This window comes from Pyrus communis, chromosome 4 (assembly GCF_041283825.1).
Source record: "Pyrus communis isolate YQ-2024b chromosome 4, ASM4128382v1, whole genome shotgun sequence".
NCBI classification, from domain to species: Eukaryota; Viridiplantae; Streptophyta; class Magnoliopsida; order Rosales; family Rosaceae; genus Pyrus; species Pyrus communis.
In genome coordinates, this window is record NC_142568.1 from 1310965 (window position 1) to 1336890 (window position 25926).

The 25926-nt window shown below is 36.1% G+C and overlaps 4 protein-coding genes and 1 pseudogene across 5 annotated transcripts; 2 read left to right on the forward strand and 3 right to left on the reverse strand.

The window, feature by feature from the left end:
* The first annotated feature begins 569 nt into the window (after nt 1–569).
* LOC137723411 (putative xyloglucan galactosyltransferase GT14 pseudogene) lies at nt 570–3081 on the forward strand (annotated as a pseudogene). The gene has a single exon (XR_015961304.1). The product of XR_015961304.1 is annotated as a putative xyloglucan galactosyltransferase GT14 pseudogene (transcript).
* Nucleotides 3082–5037: 1956 nt separating this feature from the next.
* LOC137723144 (putative xyloglucan galactosyltransferase GT14) lies at nt 5038–7094 on the reverse strand. The gene has a single exon (XM_068462315.2). The coding sequence runs from the start codon at nt 6790–6792 to the stop codon at nt 5335–5337; it is 1458 nt and encodes a 485-aa protein (XP_068318416.2). The 5' UTR covers nt 6793–7094; the 3' UTR covers nt 5038–5334.
* Nucleotides 7095–9988: 2894 nt separating this feature from the next.
* LOC137722512 (Putative methyltransferase family protein) lies at nt 9989–13174 on the forward strand. The gene is made up of 9 exons (XM_068461528.2): nt 9989–10135; nt 10239–10352; nt 10456–10518; nt 10710–10776; nt 10920–11020; nt 11804–11848; nt 11927–12244; nt 12330–12432; nt 12711–13174. The coding sequence occupies exons 1-9, from the start codon at nt 10124–10126 to the stop codon at nt 12791–12793; spliced, it is 906 nt and encodes a 301-aa protein (XP_068317629.2). The 5' UTR covers nt 9989–10123; the 3' UTR covers nt 12794–13174.
* Nucleotides 13175–14029: 855 nt separating this feature from the next.
* On the reverse strand, nt 14030–14627 carry LOC148697267 (protein RALF-like 32). The gene has a single exon (XM_088692132.1). The coding sequence runs from the start codon at nt 14531–14533 to the stop codon at nt 14195–14197; it is 339 nt and encodes a 112-aa protein (XP_088548258.1). The 5' UTR covers nt 14534–14627; the 3' UTR covers nt 14030–14194.
* A 2646-nt stretch (nt 14628–17273) lies between these two features.
* On the reverse strand, nt 17274–21527 carry LOC137722889 (uncharacterized). Its single transcript, XM_068462001.2, has 3 exons — nt 21337–21527; nt 20945–21068; nt 17274–19218 (listed from the first exon to the last, which is right to left on the reverse strand). Exons 1-3 carry the CDS (start codon nt 21373–21375, stop codon nt 17522–17524), a joined length of 1860 nt encoding a protein of 619 aa, XP_068318102.1. The 5' UTR covers nt 21376–21527; the 3' UTR covers nt 17274–17521.
* Between the last annotated feature and the right edge of the window lie 4399 nt (nt 21528–25926).

The window sequence follows — 25926 nt, forward strand, 5'->3', positions numbered from 1 at the left end:
GCTTTTAGTAAAATTTATTTTGAATTTCCTGCAAGATGCACTTAAAGTGTTTTTTTTATCTACTTAGATACACCAAAAATTAAAGTATACCAAAAGTTTATTGCAAGACGAAGGCTATGGTTCATAGTGCATCATATCCAACAATTTTGCAAGATTAGTTTCAAAACTCATCTTACTTTTGCAAGATCAGCTTCAAAAATTATGCATTCAAATCATCATAATCTCAAAGTACCTTGTCATGATCTACTTAAATTTTTAAAAAAAAAATTGATTTAAAAAACATTTTAATCAAAATACTTCTGTTTATTTTAAAAACACTACCAATTTCTTCCTCATAAACCGATTCTTCACGTTATTGGTTTTCCTATTTGGCCGGGATTAATTGGAAGAATAAAATAAGGGAATAAAATAACTTTGGTAACATTTTTCTTCAACACGTGGCCATCATCCAACAGATAACAGCTGTTGAGCTACAGTATAGGCTGAATTCTAGGAAACTGACTGGTGGGTTTACCATCAGTTCCAAATGACAAAAATACTCCTTCGAGATTCCTTCTCCTGCCTGCAAACGTAGAATTTTCAATCTGTCTTCTGTACAACAGAAAGAATAAAAATAAAATAAAATAATGCCATCCATCTCCTTCCTTTCCTTCGTCTTCTTCTTTCTGCATGAACCCTTCTGCCACCTATGTCCCGAAGTAGGCCCCACCTTAATGCAATCCTCTCCTAAAAGACCCACAGCACCCCTCCAACATGTCCATTTCAGGTACAGTAGCAGCCTAGCAGGTATTTTTCTGTCAAGAAATTTGTGATTCATGTGAAGAGGGGTGTGTTCATCGTAAATGGTGGCAGAGTTGTATATATCTGCAGTTGTAAGGTCGTGTATCATTCTGTTCCTGTTGGCTAATCCAACAGGGACACTTGTCACAAAACACCTTTAGATATAGCCAATGTCCTTTGAGTGATTTGAAAGTATGTCTAGGGATCTATGATTAATTACATAGTAAATGTAAGTATACGTTGTTCTTCGGGGTGGAAATAGCAGCACTCTGTAAAAACAAAAATCGAAAGTCTTTATTAAGTAATTCCATCGTTTTTTCATTCATTTTTTTGTTGTCTTTTCGATTTTTTGCCTTTTTCTTCCTCATTTTCTTGGATTCATTTGCTTTTTCTCCTTTTGTCCGCTTACCATGCAAATCCCATCCTAATCAGATCACCCCTTTCTTTCTTTCTCATTTTCCAAATTTCATCATCGATCCCTTCACATAATTAACAAAAGATTTCACTGTCAAATTTTCAATCAGTATTCTCCCACACCATATATTTTGTTTCATGTGTTTCTGTCTCTCTTCTCCCTTGAGACTATTCCGGTGAATCCGTCACCACCGGAGATATATTCTCCTGGCAGAGAGGTTTGTGTGATCGAAGAAGGTGGAATGGAGAAACCACTCGCCGGAAAGTACTACAAAGAAAAATGGTTTGGTGTACTAGTCTCATTGTTCTTGTTCTTTGTATTGCTTTGCTTTGATTATTCAACTTCAATATTGGGTGTCTACAGTGGTGTAAATTTGTTAGTCAATAAACATGTTCGTCCGTTCTACATCAAAGATTCGTGTTTTGGCCGCTACATTTACATCCACGATGATCTTCCAACACGGTTCAACTACGATCTCCTCGCAAACTGCCAGTCCCTTTCGACAGGAAGCAAGGCCCTTAGTGATCAAGGTACGAATACTGGTGACAATATGTGTCATCACCTTGTGAATTCGGGTCTTGGTCCTCAAATCGGAAAGCCCGGAAAGGTTTTGGCAAACAAGAGTTGGTTCATCACAAATCCCTACTTGTTAGAAGTCATTTTCCACAACAAGATGAAGACGTACAAATGCTTGACAAACAACTCCAATCTTGCTTCAGCCATTTATGTACCGTCATATACCGGCCTCGATGCCAGTCGCCATTTGTGGGATTTTGATCACAATGTCAGGGACGCGTCCGCGAAAGATCTTGTGAATTGGCTTACGCGGAGGCCTGAGTGGAAGAAAATGTGGGGGAGAGATCATTTTTTCGTTGCCGGGAGGACTTCTTGGGATTTCAGGAGGCCCGACAATGGTTCTGATTGGGGTACTGACTTAAGGTTTTTGCCGGGGTCGATGAACATGAGTATGTTGTCGGTTGAAGGAAGTTGTTGGAGAAATGACCTTGCTATACCGTACCCGACCAACTTCCATCCTGCAAACGACAGTGAGGTTGTTCAATGGCAGAACAGAGTGAAGAAGTACAAAAGGCCTCACTTGTTCTCTTTCATCGGCGCGCCGAGGCCTGGCATGCAAAAATCGATCAGGGGAAAACTTATCAATCAGTGCCGAGCATCAAACAACTGCAAGTTCGTGCATTGTGGTGCTCCTGGGATTAATTGTAACGACCCCGTTACAGTTATGAGGGTTTTCGAGAAGTCGGTCTACTGCTTGCAGCCTCCAGGTGATTCACACACAAGGAGATCAGCATTTGATTCTTTACTTGCTGGTTGTATTCCGGTCTTCTTTCATCCTGCGACCGCGTACACGCAGTACTTATGGCATCTGCCGGAGAAACATACTAAGTATTCGGTGTTTATTCCGGTGAAGGAAGTGGAGGATTTGAAAGAAGGCATGATCGAGAAAACTTTGCTTCGAATTTCAAAAGAGAGGGAATTGGCAATGAGAGAGGAGGTCATAAGGCTGATACCAAAGCTGGTGTATGCAGATCCCAGGTCGAGATTACAGAGGGAAGACGCGTTCGATTTAGCCGTGCAGGGAGTTCTTGAGAGGATAGAGAATGTTAGGAAGGTGATTAAAGAAGGGAAGGATCCTAGCGTTGGTTTTGCAGATGAGGATTGGACTAAATTCATGTTTCCGGAGGCACCAGAAGAATATTGATTGATGTAAAAAGAGAGAAGAATATGAAGACATTCAAATTAATCATAATTTTACTGCCTTTTGTTTGTAGAAAATTGTATGATGCTTTTTCCAGCATTCAAAGAAATATAGATTTACCGCTTTCTTTTATATACAGCATAAAAATAAAATGTTCTTACTTTTTCAATGTTTGATCATTGTGTTCTTCTTTTTGCAATTTTGACTTGACATGAATAATCCTCCTCCTAATTTTGGAGAAATCTTTCAGTGTACCTGAAATACGATTAGGTACACCATTTTGGTTTGGACAAGAGAAAGGCGTGTCGAGACAGTAGTTCATCAAATTGTCCAATTCTCTTAAGGCTGCTAGGTTTCATCATCATGGTCCGATTACTCACTTTTCGTCTGAAGTTGTCAAGGCAAAAGACCTTTTTTTCCTCATTGCCAGTGCTAGATTGAGTGTAATTATGTTTTGCTTTGCCTATTGAGAGCCAATAAAAAACATTTTTCCTGAGTCAGATAAACCCTGCTTGCTGTGATTAATCAATTATTAAAGACTAATCCGTGTCCCTAGCAATAAAAGGATTTGCACCCTATTTCACGTAAAACTCGGTTGGAACCTGATATCCGCCATATAGCATAACTTAAACTTGCGATCATTAGGTTAAAATCCCAATGCTCTACCAACTGAGCTATACACTGCTTTGATGGAGATTTGTAGCATCATGCAAGCACCAAGATCTCCTATAACAAAATAAATGATCATTCCTACATATCATGGTCCAAGCGAACCCACTTAAAATCTTTACTTACTGAAAGTATCATAATACAAATAGTTAGAAATTTTTTTTCAAATATCCTACCACTTGCATTATGAAATTTCTTGGTACACTAAAAAAATCTTTTCTAATTTTGCTGGCTGCTGATGCCTTGAGTTTGTCAAAGGCCATGGCCATACCGAAAACTACATTTACAAAAATTAATTCGTTTTTTTACACGTAAAGAATCAAGTATTTTTCATATTTTAAACAAACGACTTGGGCAATCTTTTTTTACACGTAAGGAATCAAGTATTTTTCATACTTTAAACAAACGACTTGGGCAATCATTGAATCATAAAACATATTGCATGTGATCTATTTGAGCGTTTACACGCGTGTACCGATCATATTAGTCATTCGATTAGACAAAGAACATTTTGAGATTGACCGCTAAACTCAAGTGGTGGTCTTAATTACTCCGCGTACAACGGAGCAGCGCACGCAATCGCTTCGTGTGTGACTGGATTTGGGCATCACAAACTGGGTCTTGAATATCCTACCGACTCATGTAAACGTCTCTATTCGTCCACAAGTCAATAACACGGATTGTTTGACAGAAAAAGAAAATGAGGGAAGCTGGCTCCTGGCTGCCTGTTCAAATCACAATGAATAAATACTTGATTGCTCAAGGGATGGGTGTGAGTTTTTAACTTAAAAATATTTGTTGTCGATTCATAGAATTTTATGTTTATGATCATAACTGTTTATATTATAAATCACTCTATAAAGACTGCATCTGCAAAAAATTCAATTAAAACTAAAGTCGTTTAGTCATGGAACTGTATAAAAATAGATGAACGGAATCAATAAAAGCATTATGATCTGTCTATATATTTACTACAATAGATTGACTAAAGGACCTTAGTTTTAATTTATTTTTTGCAGAGATAATCTTTACAGAGTAACTCTTATTATGAGCGGTTCTGATCATAAGTACAAAACTCTGTGGTTCAAACACAAAGAGTTTTGAGTAGAAGTTTCTACTTATCTTTGTATAGCCAAGCATTGCTCAATCACAATACAGCACACAAAAAGCATGTATATAAGTGCAATCAACCTCAATCAGTTTTCGGTTTTCAGTACTTTTCTAAAAATTAAAATCTTGCTTGGTAATCACCTTCAGTTTTCAGTTTCAAAAAAAATAAAAAATAAAAACTGAAAACTCTAGGCTAAATTTTGAGAACACAAGTAGTTTTCAGTTTTTGGTGTTCAGTTTTCAAAAATTAAAAATCAAAAGTAATTACTAATTAAGATTTCAGTTTTTTTAAAAACTAAAAAAATAACAAAAAATAAAAAACAAAATGATTATCGTCATCAGAGAATTGAAAAGAATAATTCTAGGTTTAAATTTAAAAAACATTACATTTTTAACTTATAATTGTGCTAAATAGGTACATGTTCTGAAAGAGGAGTACGAAATAGGGACCTCTAACATTGCATTTTGCTTTCGATCTTTCTTTACAATCTCTTGGCAGCTGCAGTAACGACCTGGAAACCAAGAACTGGCACTGTTTCATCTAGTTTCGAATCTTTCGACGGGCGATCTGCCATTGTAGGCCTGCACCTCCTCTTCTATCTCATTCTGTTTGTTAAACTGCAGAAAGAACAGTTGAACTCAATCAAGTTTGTTCTTGTTTCTGATGAAATGTGTACTTGTAGCTATCCTCATCCGCGAAACCAATACTCGGATCATTCCCTTCCCTAATCACCTTCCTAACATCCTCAATCCTCTCAAGAATTCCCTTGATAGACAAATCGAATGCATCTTCGGTCTCTAATCTAGACCTGGGATGCGCGTATGACAGATTCGGTATGAGCCTTATAACCTCTTCTCTCATGGCCAATTCCTTATCCTTTGAAATTCCAAGCAAGATTTCCTCAATGCTGCCTGGCATATCATCCGCAATCCTCACCGGAATGTACACCGAGTAGCTGCTATGATTCTTCGGCAAATGCCACAAATACTGGGAATAAGCGGCACCCGGGTGAAAGAAAACCGGAATACAACCGGCCAGAATGGAATCAAAAGTTGATCTCCTGGTGTATGAATCTCCTCCGGGCTGCAAGCAATAAACCGAGCTCTGAAACACCCTCATAACACTCGACGGGTTGTCACAATCCATGTTACCGCCCAAACTGCAATCGATTAACTTGCATTTACTCGAAGCTACGCACTGATCGATAATCTTCCCCCGAATCGAACTCTGCTGGTCAGGCCTCGGTGCCCCAGCAAAAGTGAACAAGTAAGGCCTGTCTAGCTTCCTCATTCTGTTCTGCCATTGAACCAAATCGACCTCCTCCGCGGGATGAAAATTTGTCGGGTAAGGTATAGCAAGGTCATTGTTCCAAGAGCTCCCTTCGACCGACAACATAGTCATGTTCATAGACTCAGGCAACCACCTGAGCTTACTACCCCAATCCGAAACCTCATCCGTCTGCCTCCTGAAGTCCCAAGAAATTCTCCCGGCAACCAAGAAATGGTCCCTCCCCCACATTTTCGCCCACTCGGGTTTTCTCGCTAGCCAACTCACAAGTTCTTTCGCCGAGGCATCTCTAACCGTAAGATTCGAGTCCCAGAGATGGAGGCTCGCATCAAGGCCGGCGTAAAACGGGACATAAACGGCCGAAGCCTGACTGGAGATGTTTGTCAAACACTTATAGCGCTTCATCTTGTTGTGGAATATGAACTCCAGCAAGAACTGGTTCGTGGAAAACCAGCTCCCGTTCGACAAAACCCCTTCCGAGTTTTGGATTTCGGGACCGAAACCATAATTCTCAAAGTACATACATAAATTTGGCTTGTCAGTTCCTCTGGTGAGAAACCTACAGTTTCTTACCAAGTCGGAGTTGAATTTTTCAGGAAGATCGTCGTGCATATAAACGTAACGACCAAAACATGATGAATCTGTGATAGAGTTGTTCAAAACCCCAATTGGGTCGACTTTTTTGTTGAGCAAAATATTGAGACCAGAGAAAGTAGAGTAATCGAAGGAAAGAAATATAATGCACAAAGCGGAGGAGATGAGAAGGGCAAACCAGAGTTCTTGAGAGCACTTTACTGTCGGTAGCTTCTCCATTGGTGTTTGCTGCTGAGGACAAAAATCCGAAGCCACTCATAGCAAGAGGAAAGAGAGACTATGAGAGTTTGTGTGGGAAAATAAGAGATTTTTTAGCGTGATCGGTACACAGGTTGGTACACTACGTGTTCTTATACAAATGGTGAGATATGTGTGTTAAAAAATTAATAATTTTAAAAACAAAATTTACCACTACTTATATAAAAATATACGATGTATCACTCGTATTTTGATTATAATAAAAAATTTATCGAGAAGAAGGTAGAAAAAAGGAAATAAATTAAAAGAAAGGCCCCCACTGCATGAGTAATGTGAAATGCAGGACATGATGCGTATTTATAGGGCCAATGTTGGCGTTGATGCAAGTACAAAATTAACTTTAGAGAACATTGTTTCCTTTTTAAGTGGTGGTGGTGGTGGTGGTTGGATGATGACAAATGAATTGTGGAATGATAATTGCCGGGGTTTTCTTTGATAGTCCATCTTATTAAGTAGTCTTACTTTTAAAAAAATCTACACTTTTTGATTTCTTAAAGTCTTAAATCCAAAGCCAAAGAACAAACTTGACTAGAAATTTTACCGCATTTTAACTGAACCACTTGGCATTGTTAAAAGATCCGTGATTTTGGTGTTGGAGATGTGCAATAAGGGTATTACCGAGGGAGGGACCTCGGTTAGTTTGTCGGGGGTTTTGAAGTGCGCGGACGTTGCACGTAAAACCGTGGGACACCGATACTGAGTAGTAGCTGAAGATGAGGATGAATTATGGGATTATTTTAAGTGACTGGGTCAAAATTCAAAAGGAAAACTAATGAAAAGAGTTTGAAAATTTTTAGTTTTAATGATAAGGATAAAATAAAAGATAAAGTGAATAGTATCAAGATTGACTTTTTAGTGTAAAAATATGATTTTTCGTTAAAATGAACAGTACCGTAGACCTTTCGTTAAAACTCTTAAATTCAAATGATATCATTCATTCGTTACACTAAAAAAACAATACGCATTGCAAAATATTCATTACGTGCTTATGGAGTGGTGTGCCAGTGAGACCCTTTGTCTCTTTAGCCAACCAAGAAATAAAGAACCCAAAAAAGGCAAAAGCAAAAGGCAAATTTGGCAAAGGCAAAGTCTATGTAATTATTTTCTATTTGTTTTGTTTTCTCTCATTAAAAAAAAAAAAAAAAAAATCTTCTTTGCTTGATCTCATGCACCTTCATTCTCACTCTTGTTTCTAGTTTTTCTTAGTAGGGAGAATGACAAGTCATCCAATGTAGGTACTGTTAAATAGTTTGATAAAGCTAAATGTAATTAGTTTTGTTAGTTACTGTAATTAGTTAAGGTAGTTGAGGGTATTCTTGTAACTAGCCTAAGGCAGCTAAGGTTATATATATTCACATGGGGAGAATGACAAGTCATCCAATGTAGTTACTGTTAAATAGTCTGATAAAGTTAAATGTAATTAGTTCTGTTAGTTACTGTAATTAGTTAAGGTAGTTAAGGGTATTCTTGTAACTAGCATAAGGCAGCTAAGGCTATATATATTCACATCTGTGTAACTGATTTATCAATTCAATACAATCAGAAAACTTACAAAGAAAGTTTTTTGTTTCTATATTTCTAACTCATCACTTTTCTCATTCCAGGTAAATGATCATGTCATCAAACTCAAAAAAAAAAAAAGCTATCTAAATACGAGAGAGAGCGCATCTATATATCCATTCAAATTAGTATTTTTTTTCTTTTTGCAAGTTGATTTCTTTTTTTTTAAAAAAAAAAGACAACTGGTGGCAAATCACGTTTATTCATCACTCCCAGTGACCGGAAAGATTTACAGAGGTATTTTAGCCTTATCCTGGTCAAAAGTCAAGCTTCCACACCAACAACGGATTTTGAATCCGAGATCTTTAGGTTTTAGTTTTAACGAAATCTCGTAATTTGTCATTTACCACTGAATCATCAGATCAAATTGATATTTTGAATTACACCAATTTATGAGAAATTAGATTATTGTGTAGAGGGTTTTCAGCGGTACAATTCCCTTTTGATTTGACGTGAAATTGTTGAACGCGTGACGCTTTTTGTTCTATCTCGAAGTTTTTAGGCCATGAGATTTTCTTTGAAATTATATTCTACCGAGCCCCACTAGGTCCACTGCGTCAATGCACAATTCCCATCTCGCTGTAGGTGATTTGTTTGGAAAGAAGAGTGAAGTTTTACAGGTTTCTATTGTTTTTGTGTGCCGACACTTTGAGTTGGGACCCACTAATGCCTTGAATGGCGAAGTTTGAGATTTAGGCTAACCCAGATTACGCCTTTGATCGTGGTTTCGTATTCCACAAAATTTCCAATACATATGGACCTAATCAATACGTATTTTTGGACCTGAGTTGTTTAATAATTATTTCGTTTTTAATTTTTAGTTTTTAGTTTTCAATTTTTACAAACTGAAATAATGTTATTTAGTAACTACTTTTAATTTTCAGCTTAAAAAAAAATGAAAACTGAAAATCAAGACCAAAATTTGAAAACTCAAGAATGTGGCCTTTTACTACAGTGATGGAAAGGTGTTGAAGCATTGCATGATAGCGTGAGTTCAAATCCAGTCAGTGACTAATCTAACAAAATCTATCGTTTGACCAAAAAAAAAAAAAGTAGTTTTCAATTTTCAAAAAAAATGAAAACAAAAAATGAAAATGAATTGATTATTAAACGGCCCTTTAACTTAAGAAACTTTTGTTTCACCATACCATTCATTATGGACTTGTGAAGTTACTTTTGATTCATGTCAACACTAAGATAGTGGTCAAATCATCAAAACAATTTTGAGCATAGCTAATTTGTTTAGAGCAGTGTACACATTCTTCTAAACTATTGTAGTTTAGATTAAATTATTGCTCGAATAAAAAAAAACTTGTTGTTGGCACTAGAAAAATCTCAATGTGCAATATTCTATATTTAAAAAGAAAAATACTCTTATGAGGAATATATAAAAAAATATTTGGAGCACAGGATAAATGCTTTATAAGTATCTATTTAAAATAATAAAAATATCAATTTTTGAGAGAAGATTAGCCGACGCTTCGCTAAGAAAGTCCACAACCTTGGAGAATAAAAATAATTTTAGACCGTAATATCAAATGACTGAGCTACAAGGAAGTTATAAGTACTCTTATGATAATGCCAAAATATTAATGCAAAATCAGATGAAGGGAAAACTTGTAATTTGGGCCTGGGCTTGCATTACATTGATAAAATAAGAAAACCCAAAAACCTTGTAGCCAAGACATACAAAAACCCTCCAAAAGCTCAGAGGAGCAGAGAGCAGGCAGCAATGGAGTCTGAGGTGAGTTTCTCTTCTGCCCTATTAGCCTATTCCTTCCCTTATACTGATTCCCCAATTACGAAATCTCAATCTTTTGCTGAATCTTCATTTCCGCGTTTCTCAGAAACCAAGTTTCGAACCGTTTCGGCTGTTTTCGTCGCCAGGCTCGGGGTTTCTTGAACGATCAGAGCCCCCTCTTCCTCCGCCACCTCCTTCCGTCCAAGTGTTTCCCTCCGAGGTGTTAATTAGTTAATTACTGCTTATTAATTTACTTTGATTAAGAATTAATTAGTGAAATTTGCAGTTTTAAGCACACAAATGATTGATTTAATGTGGAATAGGTTTCGTCGTCTGTGAAGTACACCGTGGAGCCGGTGGAGTTGGGCGGACTTACTTTGCTCAAGGTCACTCTTTTTTTTTCCATTTTCTTTCTGTTTCTGTTTGGCTTCTCAGAAAATGGAGCAATTTACATTTCAATCTTTTCTCCGAAAAAAAAAAAAAAAAAAAAAAAAGCTGATTTTAGTAGAAATTGGTAGTTTCTGAAGTTAAGTTTGATTTGAGTGTAACTTAGAGGTCGTGCGTGATTTGATTGTAGGGCCGGGTTAGTACTCAAGACGTTTTCACACTATCCAACTCCGATTTAGTTCCTGGGAAATATGAAGGTTATACATTTCTTCCATCTTCAATAATGAAAATGATGTTTGATTGAGTTTATCGTATTCTTTTTTAAAAATCGTTTCTTTTATTGATGATGCGCTGCGGCACCCAAGTGTGATGCTATGTATTTGGTTTTGGCGGGTTGTAGGGGGATTAAAGCTGTGGGAAGGTTCTCTTGATCTAGTTAAAGCTCTAAGCTCTGAAGTTCAAAATGGACATTTATCATTTGCCGGTAAACGCGTTTTAGAGGTGGGCATCCTAATATTTTCAGGTGAATGCATACTGTCTCACAATGCCTTCACCTGTTAACATTTCAGATCCTAACATTTCACCTGCTAGTTTAGTTCATATGATTCCTGCCTGGTAGTCTAATTCTCGAGTGTAACTTGTATTAGTCATAAGTTCATAACGGTGCTTTTGTGAAATGAGACATACTAGCTTCTTTACCTTGAAATGTATTATATCCTTACAAGCAGAAACTAATTTTGTTTCTGGTCGCATCCTGCTCGCTTTGTTCAGCTTGTAGGTTTCCCCACTAATTGTTATTTCCATTAATCTCTTGTTCATACATCATACAGGGAAACTCTTCAACTTTCTAGATGGCTAGTTCAAATTTTTAGGCTCTAATATAATAGCTTGGAAGTGGAGAATTTCAACACAATTCCTAATGAACTGCACTTTTGTTGCAATACTTTAACTAACCAAGGGTTTAATTAGAATAGTAACCCTGAATTTACACTCTCTAGAAATAGATTGAAGTTATTTTTTTCTTGGAGTCTTACTTGCGACAATAAGTACATCTCTTCACATCTGCACAATCTTTGAATTAAGTGTTCACTGGTGCCCCTTTACATGGAATAAATTAAACCGCTATCGTTGATCATTAATCAACAAAGAAAATCATTAAGCACTACTACAAGTGATTATCTATGCTGACTGATTCTGGTTGTCATAGAAGTTGAGGCCACCGCCATGTATCTCCTTCTCCCATTTCTTACTATGCCTCACCCTGTTTCCTGTCATGTTTTTCAGCTTGGTTGTGGCCATGGACTTCCCGGTATCTTTGCCTGCCTTGAGGTGAAATTGTGTTTCATAAGCTTCTCAATTTAGTGTTGTAGATTAGATTTCTTAATATTCTTCATTATCGCCCATCAGGGTGCAGCTGCCATTCATTTCCAGGACTTCAATGCGGAGGTCCTGCGGTGCCTCACCATTCCCAATGTAAATTCAAATATTCCAAACTTCCAACCCCCATCAGTGCAAGTGACAAAGTCTAATGTGGGGGCCGAAATTGGTTTTTTTGCTGGTGACTGGCGTGAAATGCATAAACTTCTTCCTTATGCACAAAACGACGAGAAGGATCTTAATGTTAGTTCAGAGCAAAGTTTAGATGCTCAGTATGATATTATTTTAATGGCGGAGACAGTTTACTCAATTTCTACCCTCCCACATCTATATGAACTCATAAAAAAGGTATTCTCTCATTGATCTGTCATTATTTATGATTTTGAACTGCGAACTTGGAGCGGCTTTAAGTGTAATAATGTTTATTTTACAGTGCTTAACTCCTTCTCATGGAGTAGTCTACATGGCTGCAAAGAAGCATTATTTTGGAGTAGGCGGGGGAACTCGGAGGTTCCTATCTGTGGTCGAGAAAGATGGTGAGCTAGTTTTAATTATTTTTATAAAATTACTGAGGAATTATACCACATTAGAAGTTTTTGTTTCTTATTTCTTTCCTACCCTATTCCTTGGGTTGATGGGATTGTGCGAAATGCGATAAGAACAAGTTGCAGAATATGTTTGTTCTATGAATATGTGTTTCAGAGGCCTTAAAGTTGCGACAATGGTGTTATCGACTGTTATGAAGTTATGTTTAGTATTTACTTATGCTTCAGTAAGAAATTTAAACACATTTTCTTGGAATTCCTTTCTGCAGGGGTGTTGGCTTCTAGCATGGTTGCTGAAGTTGCAGATGGTTCTTCTAATGTCCGAGAGGTATGGAAGCTTTCGTTTAAGTAGGCGTCGAATTCATGGCGACCAAACAGTATTGTACCTTACCCTAAGTTGCCCGGAAGAATTTCATCGGACGTCATGTGAGTTATTGTATGCAGTCAGCTCCACTATCAACACTCCCACCACTATGGCCGCCATTAACATCACTGACGCCACCAACCTTGCCACCACTATCATGGATTGCCGCCATTTTAGAATTCCTCGACATGCTTAAATTTCTCTAATATAGATGGTGGGTAAAAGGATTTATATTTTGAAAAGTTATCATGCAATCTTATCTAGTATATCATAGTAAAGAAATGAATGATGACAATTTCGAAGTGATGCCTATAACCCTTATCTACGAGGAGTGTGCTACATCGATATGAAGCTTTATTCTTTAAACTATGGGATGAGTTTATTGAACACTTGAAGCAAAAACAAGAAGAGTCATTGAAAACTCAAGGGAAATAGCTTCAGATAGAAGTGTTGTACGTATATAGATAGGGCGGATCTATGCACCAATTTTTTTTTTACAATTTTTGACACATTTTTTTGTAGGGTTTACTCCATAATGTATTTTAATGATCTGAACCGTTTATCTTTTAAAACATCATTCATATATCATCCTTACAAAATATTGGACAAATCTAAAACCATAGTGAAGAAAATAGACTATTCTACAAAGAAACTCTAAACCCTTAATATCATATGGTTTGAGATTTGAGTTATTTTAGTAGACACACACTTTTGAGGAAAGATTTAAAAGATAGACGGTTCGGATCGTTCAAATATATTACAAAGCCAGCCCCATAAAAAATGCATGTCAAAAATTGTGTAAAAAAACTAACGCCACGGATCGCCCCTTATATATATATATATATATATATATATATATACATGTCAAAAGTTGTGTAAAAAAACTAACGCCACGGACCGCCCCTTATATATATATATATATATATATATATATATCAAAACCAAATAAAAATTCGAACTTGCTCATGTCCTCCGTGATCACGAGTCCGACCTACAACGATAATACTTAGAACAACCTCTTTGATAAGGGTGAGACGGAGGAGGAAGACAGCCTCCTGTTTTACTATACGCTTCACATCTACCGCTGCCGTTGCAAAAGATTAGACAAAAGATTAGACAAATCTAAAACCATAGCGAAGAAAATAAACTAGTACGATTCTACAAAGAAATCCTAAACCCTTAATGGTCATTGTGTGATATTTGAGTTATTTTAGTAGACATACCTTTGAGGAAAGATTTAATAGATAGATAGTTCGGATCGTAGAAATATATTACAAAGCCGGCCTCATTAAAAACGTATGTCAAAAGTTGTGTAAAAAAAGTGACGCCAGAGATCGCCCCTATGTATCAAAACCAAATAAAAATTCGAACTTGCTCATTCCTCCGTGATCACGAGTCCGACCTACAACGATAATACTTAGAACAACCTCTTTGATAAGGGTGAGACGGAGGAGGAAGACAGCCTCCTGTTTTACTATACGCTTCACCTCTACCGCCGCCTTTGCAAACTGGTTGGTCAGGCTTCAAAGCCCCGGGCGATATGTACTTCTTCGTCTGAAGAAACCTCCGACTTATCTCCGACTCCATCAGCAGCTCGCTTTCGTTGTCGCACTCCGCTATCGAACCGTTGCACGATGTGGACGAAGGGCTCGTTCCCGAGGCAGTTGTGCAGGTGAGGTAGCAAAGGCCGATGATTAGCAGAAGGAACACTCTGTTAGGCCTTTGCATTTTGTGCTTGGGTTATATTTTCTTCACGCTTTGAACAACTTTATAGGGGGTCATGTAATATTTATCTTTTAAAATTGCTTATGAGAAGATGGTAGTGGGATGCGCACTTCACCAAACCTGTAAATATAGTCCGGCGGCAGCCATGTATTTTATTTTCCACGTGTTCCTGATTCTCGACCATACCTTCAATGAATAAAAAAATGAAAAAGGAAGCTAAAGTCTTGGCTAATAATTTGGTTACTGAAATTAGGGGCCCTGCCTCATATGGACCGCCAACCTTGTGTTGAAAAAAACCGTTTTTTGGTGAGTGTATTCTTGACTTGTAAGCGGAAAACAGCTCATGTAAATACAGAGTTTGATAATAAATTATTGAGAAATATTGTGTTAAGGGGACTCTAAAGTTCGACTCTATATGGACTATTTGTCATCTAATTTTTTAACATCAATTCTTGTGTCAAACGTTAAAAAATATTATGTTAACAACATAAGGTTGCACATAGTCGAGAGCCATACTTTAGTAAGATCACGACTTTGAAAATAATTTTCATTTTTCAAATACAGAAACAAGTATAAAATGCATTTGTTACCATCTTTAAAAATGAAATAAATTTAAAAAATGAAAACCACAAGAGATGGACACAAAAACGAGTAACCTATGTTTTAAAAAAATAGTGAAATTGATGTTTTTGGTGTTTCTCAATATTATATACAATCCCAAAAAATAGATAAAATCAATCACTCTCCCGCCACCTTCATCATTGACATCACCACCACTCTCACCAACATTGTCACTAGCTCTCCCTTGCCACTAGAATGGCCGTCGCCAACACTCTTGCCACCATTACCATTGCCACCACCATCACCATATCCACTAAATTTTTACCGATATTACTATTTTCATATATTTTTACCAAACAAGTATTTATCATTTTGTTTTTTCAAATCTTTCTAGGATTAAGGGCTTGTTTGGTAACATTTGCACTGAAAATTTCATTTTACAAATACCAAAATGTGTTAAATGCATTTGGTAGGTTTCTTTTAAAGGAGAAACTCCAAAAATGAAAAATAAAAATTACAATATTTAACCTATGGTCTATAAAACGTCAAATTGATGTTTCATGTGTTTCACTTTCCCATGAACACAATCCACAAAAATAGAGAACAGAACCCACAAAAATAGAGAACACAACATAGGTATAGAACAAAGTTAGAGTTTTGAGAAAGAAAGTGATCAGGTATGTCACCATGGTCATCAAAACCAGCATCCCATCCACAATTGTCGTTGCCGCCACAGTCTCTACCACTACCACCACCTCTCTCCACCATGGCTGTCACTAGCACCAGCACCACCGGATACTTCATTGCCACCACCCGCCACCACCCGCCACCACAACCTTCACCGCCTATGCCACCACCACCTCTACTTCTGCAACTTCATATTCTACGTCTCCGATCCCCAATATCTCTACCTGGTTTATGTTAAACCTTCTGAAACAACTATCTTCCTTGGGAAAGTTAGGTTAAGCCTTTTCTGATTGGCCAAAACTTTTGCCGTTTTGTCTATAGAACTCATCTATGTCCTCCTCCTCTTATCACCAGCACTGCGCCTGCTGCCTCTCATGCTGCTTTTGTTGTGTATAATGTTGTTTCTATAGTGGTTCCTCTTGTGGTCACTACGACTCCTAATCCCGACTACCTTGTGTGGTACCAAACTGATCAGACACTTGTGAGCATGTTGCGTGTTACTCTTACTGATACCGTTCTTTCTTTTATTGTTGGGATTTCTACTTCTCGTGAGATTTGAGAGCATCTTCGTCAGAAATTTTTCTCAACAATCCCTTGCCAATTCTATCCATAATGGGTTTCAGTTGCTTTCTCTTCAGAAAGGGAACAAAACGATTTCGAAATACAAGGGTCTGACCAAGCATTTGGCAGATCAGTTGGCCTCCATTGGTCAAGCTGTTCAGAATGAAGATCTGGTGATGTATGTGCTTAACGGTTTGGGGCCTGAGTGGCACTGACCAACCTTCCACCTTTGCCGTCGTTTAATGATTTGCGTACTCGTCTCCTGGTCTTTGAATCCAAGCACACTATGTATCAGGCTGCTGCTTCGTCTCCTTTTGCTTTCTATTCTACCTGTAATTCTGTTGGTGGTTCGTCTAATGGACGTGATGGTCAGTCTTCTCGACACAATGGTGCTTCTGGTTACAATCAGGCTCCTCGCAATAATGGTGGTGGACGTTCCAATCAGCATGGTGGTAGTAGGCGATATGGTCAGCGTCGTGCTGTGCAGCAACAACGCCATGGTGTTCTTGAACCAGCCCCTGTCAACCGTGGGCCTCTGCAACCATATTGGTGCATTGTGTCCTCAAGCTACTCGGTCAGATGACGATACTTCTTGTGCTTTTGCTGGCATGCATATTGCTTCTCCCTCTTATCCAACATGGTATCCGGATACTGATGGTACTCATCATATGACGAGTGATGCTCGCTCGATGACTTAGGCTACTGAGTTAAAGACGCGTAACAAAGATAAATGAGACTAAGGGGACTCGTTTAGACTGGAGCCCTCGCTAACTCTTGTGTTATCCTTGAAAGTGAAAAACAATTCATTGATGTGGAAATTGCTCGAGGCAAAGTACCACATATATAGGTTTATCAAACGTGATATTTTTTTTATCAAACATTCGAAGTTCATTGTTACCCATTATCAGTAACTAATGCAGCATTACCAACGCTCTTTAGGTCTTAAAAAGCTATATATTACAAATTAATAGTCACAATATAGATATCAAGCTTACACCCTTCATTCCACAATGAAAACTCTTCGTGGAATAGACAAAATAAAAGCAAAAGAAAAACATATCACAACTAACAAACAAAGAAGCGGAAATCGAGAATCGAACAGAGATCCTCTTTATTTAGACAACCAATTACCTCCAAATTAAAGGTTTCTCAGATGGGGATAATCAAGTAGAACTGATGGGTTCAACTACTAATGTAGATTTGGGGGTTTGGAACCCAAACAACATGATCACTAGGAAGGAAGTGGCAAATGGGAATCGTTCCGGGCTTAACCTTGAGCACTTGGAAGGCCAAATGCTGTGGGTCCCATTCTGATGTGTCCACATGGCAGATTGCTACTGCTTTAGCCTTCACCCCATCAGAACCTCTCAGGGGCACCACGTAAGCTCTTGTAGGTTTTGTTGCATGGCAGTAAAACACTGCGTACGGATAGTTCTGCTTATGGCACACAACGGCTTTGTCACCTGCAAGCTTCTTCACAGAAATTATGGACATGGTTCCTCCTTTCTCCAACACCGCCGTCGAGAATGCCTGAACGTTTCTTCCGAGCTTCGAAGTGGTGAAATCAATCATTGATTCTAACGAGGTGGCACAATATTTTTCCTCTCCTCTTATGCCTGCAGCTTCGCACTCTTCAATAGTTTGCTTAATTATATTGGCTTCCACAGATTCTGATTTCACTGAAAATTGGTTGAAAATTTCAGGTAATTCGTTCGACGAGAAGGGGATCAACTCTGCTGTTTTGCGTGGTAGGAAATTCGCCGTATTCGAATTTCTAGTGAAGTTCAAGTTCATTGTTGTCCCAGGACGCATGTCCTTCTCCAAGAAGAATAGAGTTGCCTGCGGGTTGTCATCTTTATGGAGTTGATTCTCATGAGCGGCATGTGCATGATGACTAGGGTAAAGAAATACGTTTCCTTCTTGTGCTACTCCAACATATGCAGGTTTCGTCCCATCTTTTCCAACAAGATCGACATTTGTGCCTTCATGAGTGGCATGTGCATGATGACTAGGGTAAAGAAATACGTTTCCTTCTTGTGCTACTCCAACATATGCAGGTTTTGTCCCATCTTTTCCAACAAGATCGACATTTGTGCCTCCATGAGTGTCATGTGCATGATGACTAGGGTAAAGAAATACGTTTCCTTCTTGTGCTACTCCAACATATGCAGGTTTCCTCCCATCTTTTCCAACAAGATCGACATTTGTGCCTCCATGAGTGGCATCTGCATGATGACTAGGGTAAAGGAAAAGGTTTCCTTCTTGTGCTCCTCCAACATATGCAGGTTTCCTCCCATCTTTTCCAACAAGATCGACATTTGTGCCTTCATGAGTGGCATCTGCATGATGACTAGGGTAAAGGAAGAGGTTTCCTTCTTGTGCTACTCCAACATATGCAGGTTTCCTCCCATCTTTTCCAACAAGATCGACATTTGTGCCTTCATGAGTGTCATGTGCATGATGACTAGGGTAAAGAAATAGGTTTCCTTCTTGTGCTACTCCAACATATGCAGGTTTCGTCCCATCTTTTCCAACAAGATCGACATTTGTGCCTCCATGAGTGGCATCTGCATGATGACTAGGGTAAAGGAAAAGGTTTCCTTCTTGTGCTACTCCAACATATGCAGGTTTCGTCCCATCTTTTCCAACAAGATCAACATTTGTGCCTCCATGAGTGGCATGTGCATGATGACTAGGGTAAAAAAAGAAGTTTCCTTCTTGTGCTACTCCAACATATGCAGGTTTCGTCCCATCTTTTCCAACAAGATCGACATTTGTGCCTCCAGCAGGTCTAGGGTTTTCTTCTCCTGCAATGAGGTCGAAACCAGTACCCTTCCCTAATTCGACAGGGATTCTCATATCTTCTTTAATCATGAAGTCTGCGAATTAGTTTAGCAACAACGTAAAAAATGAGAGTGATATATAAGTGATATTCACAATAGTTTAATGCCCGCATTAATCTATTTTAAGAGTGATCAATTCAACACTCTAAATAATCGACCATGTCAAATGATTTAATCAAAATGAAGAAACTAGGAGGAACAGATATAAATTTCAACCATTGATTGATCACGTTGATTCTTGCATATGTATTGCATCTAAGAATTTGTGTTGCAATATATATGCGGTGGTTCTTAAGATTGGTCATAAGGGATCAAATTGGTTGCTCGACCACTCGAGATATGATTTGTTTCAAATCCCGAGTGAAGAATTCTTCATACATACAAATGGCAGATCGGATATCATTTACTTATGGGAGTTATAGCGAAACATTTCTGGTACTGTTCATTTTTAAAGAAAATGACATTTTTACTCTAAAAAATCACTCATGATACTATTCACTTATAATACATTTTTGTCATTTTGATTAAAACTCAAAGCTTTCAAACTATTTTCAATAATTTTCCTTTTATCCATTTGATTCTCGTTGTTGACTACTTCCATGTTTGCTGGAAACATTTTGTTCGTCTTTAAAAGGAAAACTAATGAAAATGATTTGAAAATTTTGAGTTTTAACGATAAGGACAAAATAAATGGTAAAGTGAATAGTACCGAATTTGACTTTTTAGTGTAAAAATATGATTTTTCATTAAAATTAATAGTACCGTGGGTTTTTCTTTAAAACTCTCATCTTTATATCATATGAAAGACCAAGAATAAACGACCTGGCTTATGACCACACGCTGACACGCGTCTTCTAATGTGAAAGCTCCCTATGTATTTAAATATAGTAAATGCATATAAATAGTGAACTGTTATTAAGATTTCAAAAAATTCATTTGACATTTTTTATAAGTATATATATATTTTTTAAATATAGAAAGTCTGAAGTATAAAATGAGATTTTTGAAGTACCAATTACTATTCCCTATAAACATTTGTAATATTGGCCGTTTATGCTCGTTTGGAATTGCTTTAAAAAAGACTAAAACTGTTTTTAAAGAAACGGTTCTAGATTCCAAAAACAACTAACGATGCTTGTGTTTTTTTTAGAAAGCACTTCAAGTGCTTTTCTAGGATTACTTGCATTTTTATTAAGGGTAACGCTAGAGAGATCAAATTCGTAGACTAAATTTGTAAACTAAATTATGTGTTACCAATAAGAAATAAGCACGTTAATCAATACTTAAATAATAATCCAACCATCAACTTACAAGTTATTTTCTTTACAAAATTTAGTCTATACATTTAATCTCGTTGGCATTATCATTTTATTAAAAATTGGTTCCAAAAACATTTTCACAAAAAAAACTTTGAATCATTTTAAAAGCAATTTCAAACGAACTTTTAGTTAGTACGTATTAGTGAGTCCTTTGGGTAAATATTTAGACGTATTTCAGTAAGAACTTCTGTAATTAGTTGGTTGATATCGATTTTTCCTGTAACTTTAGCAAAACCAGACCAACTTTTTTTTGGTGAACAACCAGACCAATTTTCGGCCTGGTATTTAGTTCGGTTTTTCTGTACCTAGTGGCGGCATACTCCAGCCCCCTCCTTCAAAATTATATTTGCCAAAAGATCAAACAACTTTTAACATGAAATCCTATCATCGATATTATGGTAGATAGAAGAAAAGCTCTCTAAAATTATGTCGTTAATACAAACCAGGTTGGAGAAGTTGACTGATAGCTTTTGGCATTTGTGTGTTTGGCAAGACCGAGTTCCAGTAGAGTTCATGAGGTAACGGTGGATGAGCATCTTGGCTTGCCAGTGCCACCACCACTGCCATCTGCAACATTTTCACTCTAGTGATTAATTAGTACGTACGAATGAGATCAGAACAATGTGAACTAAATTTAATTAGTTAAAGCAGGGATAATTAAACCAACGTAGCAACAAACTGTTCCATATACATGTAGACAAGAGTGACATATATATATATATATATAACCATTTGCGCTTTAAACTGAATATTTTATAATTTTTTCTAGATGCACAGTAAAATATGAGTATTAAAATCACTGATTCATTGTAAAAACTCAAATCTCAGGGCTTACTTTGAGAAGAGAGAAGAAGAGTGCGAGATGAAATGCCATTAGGACTGAAATTGAAAGTGTATATGAAAACTTGAGAACTTAGATCTCATGTATGGTGCGACACAAGAGCAAGCGACTTCAACATTTATAGAGGAACTTGTATCTGTATGAACATAATTTCATGGTTAAAAAATTTTAAAATGGGAGATGATAACCACAAAATATTTTATTCAAGTAATCGTTAAGGTGTGGGCCATAGTGTACCATATTAATTGCATTGATAGTACCCTATTTTGACTTTAGTCAAGCATGTTATCAACGTGTTTATATTTTTGGGATGTGATATCAACACATTTCATTTTACTTCTCACACATCTTTTTAATTTTCGGTCGTCGGATCAGATAAATTGAAGAAAATCAATGGACAGAAATTATCAAAGAGTGTATGAGAAGTAAAATAGGGTATATGGATAACACACCCCATATTTTTATACAAAAAACCCTCGATGCAATTAGAAATATAAACAATTTGATATAAGTTGCGATTTATTTTGTGCGATGATTTTACTTTATTCAACACTAAACACTTATCTTTATTTCTATCTTTATGTATCACAATCATATTCAATAAGTCAAATAAAAAGCATAAATAAAAAAAAATTAACAGACATGTTTAAACAAAAATGTGTACGAATAGAAAAACTCAAAAAAGATGTTTGGTTATGATTTTCCTTTCAAAAGTGAAAACAGTCCACCCACCAAGTTTAATTATTTCCCACTATTCGATGCTCACTCACTTTCACTTGAACTAGCCTTCATGCACGCAGAATGTATTTTTTTAATCACAGCATATTACGTACAATTTACACGTTTTAAATGTATGTATATGCGTAAATTGACAAGGGGAAAGTCAAATATTTTATGTAAATGAATAATCTTAGATCATGCTAGAAGAAACCCCTCATAAACCAATTAAAGCAGCTGAATTCACATAATACAATCGGTCTCTATAGAATTTACAATAAGAATAGAGAAAATAATATTTAGTGAACAATTGATTGAATTACATTATTGCTAGCCCATTATGAAGCTAAGCCCACCCCATTCCATGTAGTGTAGATAACATCGTTTGTTAAAAAAAAAATCATTTGACAATTAATTTAATCACATTATTATCCGTGTGCGAAAGACTTTTTTTTTTTATAAACGGCATTACATGCTTCTTAAGATGTTTTGAACGTGTTTAAAAATAGTAAAAAACAAATTGAATGAACAACTGATTGAGTCACATTATTGCTAGCCTATTCTAAGGCTAAGCCCACCCCTTTCCCTTTAGTGTAGATAATATTGTTTGTTAATAAATAAATAAATAATTATTTGACAACTAATTAATCACATTATTATTAGCATGCGAAATACTTTTTTTTTATAACCTGTATTACATGTCTCTTAAAATGCTTTGAACGTGTTTAAAAATAGAGAAATTGAATCATATTATTGCTAGCATATTGGAAGGTACTAATTAAAAAAAAAAAAAAAGCAAAAAAAATTAACTATTAAAAAAACACTATTAAAATGACAAAAATACCCCTGCCTTATTTGATGCATTATTTTGGGATGCCTTTGAAGTTTTTTTGTCTTGGGGGCATTTTTGTCCAATTGTTTTGTTGAAGCTTGGTGATAGCAAAATCACTATTCACCTTTAGTATTGGCTTTATATATAGATAAGAAGTTTGGCAAAATATTTGAACTTCGATGTCTTTTAATTTTTTCCTTCTTACATTTATGCATTTCATTGTCGCAATACAAATAAAATTATTGTGTTATTTTGGTTCTTCTGTAATAACATGTTAGTTTCGTGAGACAATTAAAAATTAGCATAAATTATGAGTTTGATTGACATTAAAATAGGCCAGCATACCATAATTACGAACAAACATCAAACAATCAAAGTTAGAACCTGAAAGTTAATATTCTATACATACTAAAGCTCAGCGGATGGGTATTGTTCATTAACAGTGCCCACCCGGTTTGGTCCCTCGCTTGCTGAGCAATTGTTTGCCCTTTTCTGAAATTGTGCAGTGAGTTGGCCATTTTGCCCCTTCTGCTTTCCGGTGCCGTTCTCCATCATCTGCGGTTCTTTGCTTTTCAAAACCCAAGCACATTTTTTAATCATTTTTTCCCTAGAACAATTATTTTTATAATTTTTGTCCTTTTTTGCGCCACAAACTATGTGGCTGGATTTAACTCCTGACAGCTATAATAATTTGTTTTGTCCTGCAGTCTATTTGTTTATCATTTTTTGTCCAAAAACCAATGTGTTTATCCACGGGGTAAAACAATTGGTGATTGTTTTGTTTATTATATATATAATTGTTTTTCTCATTAACTCTCTCAGCTGTTGCAACTTCTCTCTCTGAAAGTGGGTTTTCTTTTGAAAGTTTTTACGAAAAATCCACGGTACTGTTCATTTTAACGAAAAATTATATTTTTACACTAAAAAGTCAATCCTAGTACTATTCATTTTACTCTTTATTTTGTCCTTATCATTACCCAAACTGAAAATTTTCAAGTCTTTTTTTATTAGTTTTCTTTTTTCTTTTCTGTGCATGTTATTATTTTATTTTTCTCTCAATGTTTCTTATATCTACCTGTGCATCATCCGTTCTTCTTCCTCCGATCACTCTCATGTCCAGTATTTAAAGCCTTTCTGGTTGCTTGTGGTTTACATTATGTCACGTGTTGATTATCCCTTTCCATTTCTATAAAGAGTCAGAAGAAAAGGAACCCGGATTGTCTGCCCTTCTCATCTCATATCCTTTCCATCTTCTTTTATTTTTGTGATTACAATTAAATTACGTCAACATTTTATATTAATTTTTTTATAGAAAAAATAAGATAAAAAATAATAGAAATATAAAATGTTAATATGACTTAATCGTGATCATAAAAATAGTAGGGGATGGGAAGAGGATGCCATTCCATTGCCTAGTGGTAGCAACGAATGCCCATTCCTCGAAAAATAGATAATAAATGCAAAGTGACAGAAATATATATATATATATATATATATATATATATATATATATGTATATGGATATTGGTGATGCTGGAAGCATATTTTGGTTGCTTTTGGCTTACATTATGCCACGTCTTGATGATCCCCTTCCTTTTGAGAGAGAGATAGAGGAAATGGGGGATGCCATTGCCATTATAATTGCCTGGTAGTTACACAGGCCCATTTCTTGAAAATGAGATAATAAATGCGAAGTTGCAGAAATATATATATATAGTATATATATTGGGATAAGGATTATCTATCCATCTATTTTTGGTGCTCTTCTGTACCTTTTTATTTGTGTGGTTACGATTAAGTCACGTCAACATTTTATATTAATATTCATTTTTTTCTTATTATCTATATGAAAAAACAATATAAAATGTTGACGTGATTTAATTGTGACAACACAAAATAGAAAAACATCGAAAGTGAAAGGGCAGACAATCCTTGTCCTATATATTGGACAGGACACAAAAAGATTGTCCAATCTGTGTGAGAGGTCATGATGCGAAGTGGGAGAAAAAGGGTAAATATATATATATATATATATATATATATATATATATATGTATTGGGCAGGGCAGACCACGTGTTGATCATTCCTTGCATTTGGCTTTTCAACTCATCTCTTTTATTTTTTTGGGTAAATCTCAGTTTATTACTTTCATATTTCGTGGTTTTCAACATTTAGTATATCAAATTTTTTTCATTCCAGAGTCATACCTAAAGTGTAAATTTTGAGACAATCTCATACATTCGTTAATCAAACTATTAAATCACCCGTTAACTGATGACGTGACGCCTATGTGAACAATGACTGGGCGCCACTTAAACCTATGGTTGGTGAAATTTAAACTTGGCAACAAGATAACTTTTTCATTATGTACATACCAAATAGTAATAAACTAGAAGAAAAGATAGGATCCAATTCCTATTAATTCTCAATTCTTTGATCAGAATTCCTCATAATCTCAGTTTCTCAATTCCTTACGGTTTAGAACACCCATGCCAAAAACACTAGCTTCACTCATAGTAATAGACCTTATCTTTTATGTTTAGCATAAAATAGATAATGATGCATGATAATGGATTACAAATTATTTTTTATTTATTCAAATTTGGTTTTTACTCTTTCATCCTACGTATGACTCCATTTTTCCATCCATATCAACTAATTATTGCATATTATTTATTAATTGCTATAAAACGTTTTTTTTTTTTTTTAACACTTTGTTTTATAATTTTAGGAAACAAAAAAAAAATTGCTAACTCAGCAACGAACTTACAACGTTGACAAATACGTTTTCACGCAATAACGACACGAACATTCAAAGGTATGTAAAATTAATTATTACTTAAATAATTTTGTTTTATTGACATTTTACATTTAATTTCAATTTTTACTAAGCTTTCTCTTTAGGGGAATTAGATATTACCCATATATATATATATATATATATATATATATATATATATACAAACTATATTCTTTTCACATGATCTAAATACATGACAAATCACCTGCTTGCATATTGAAAGGTTAGATTGAA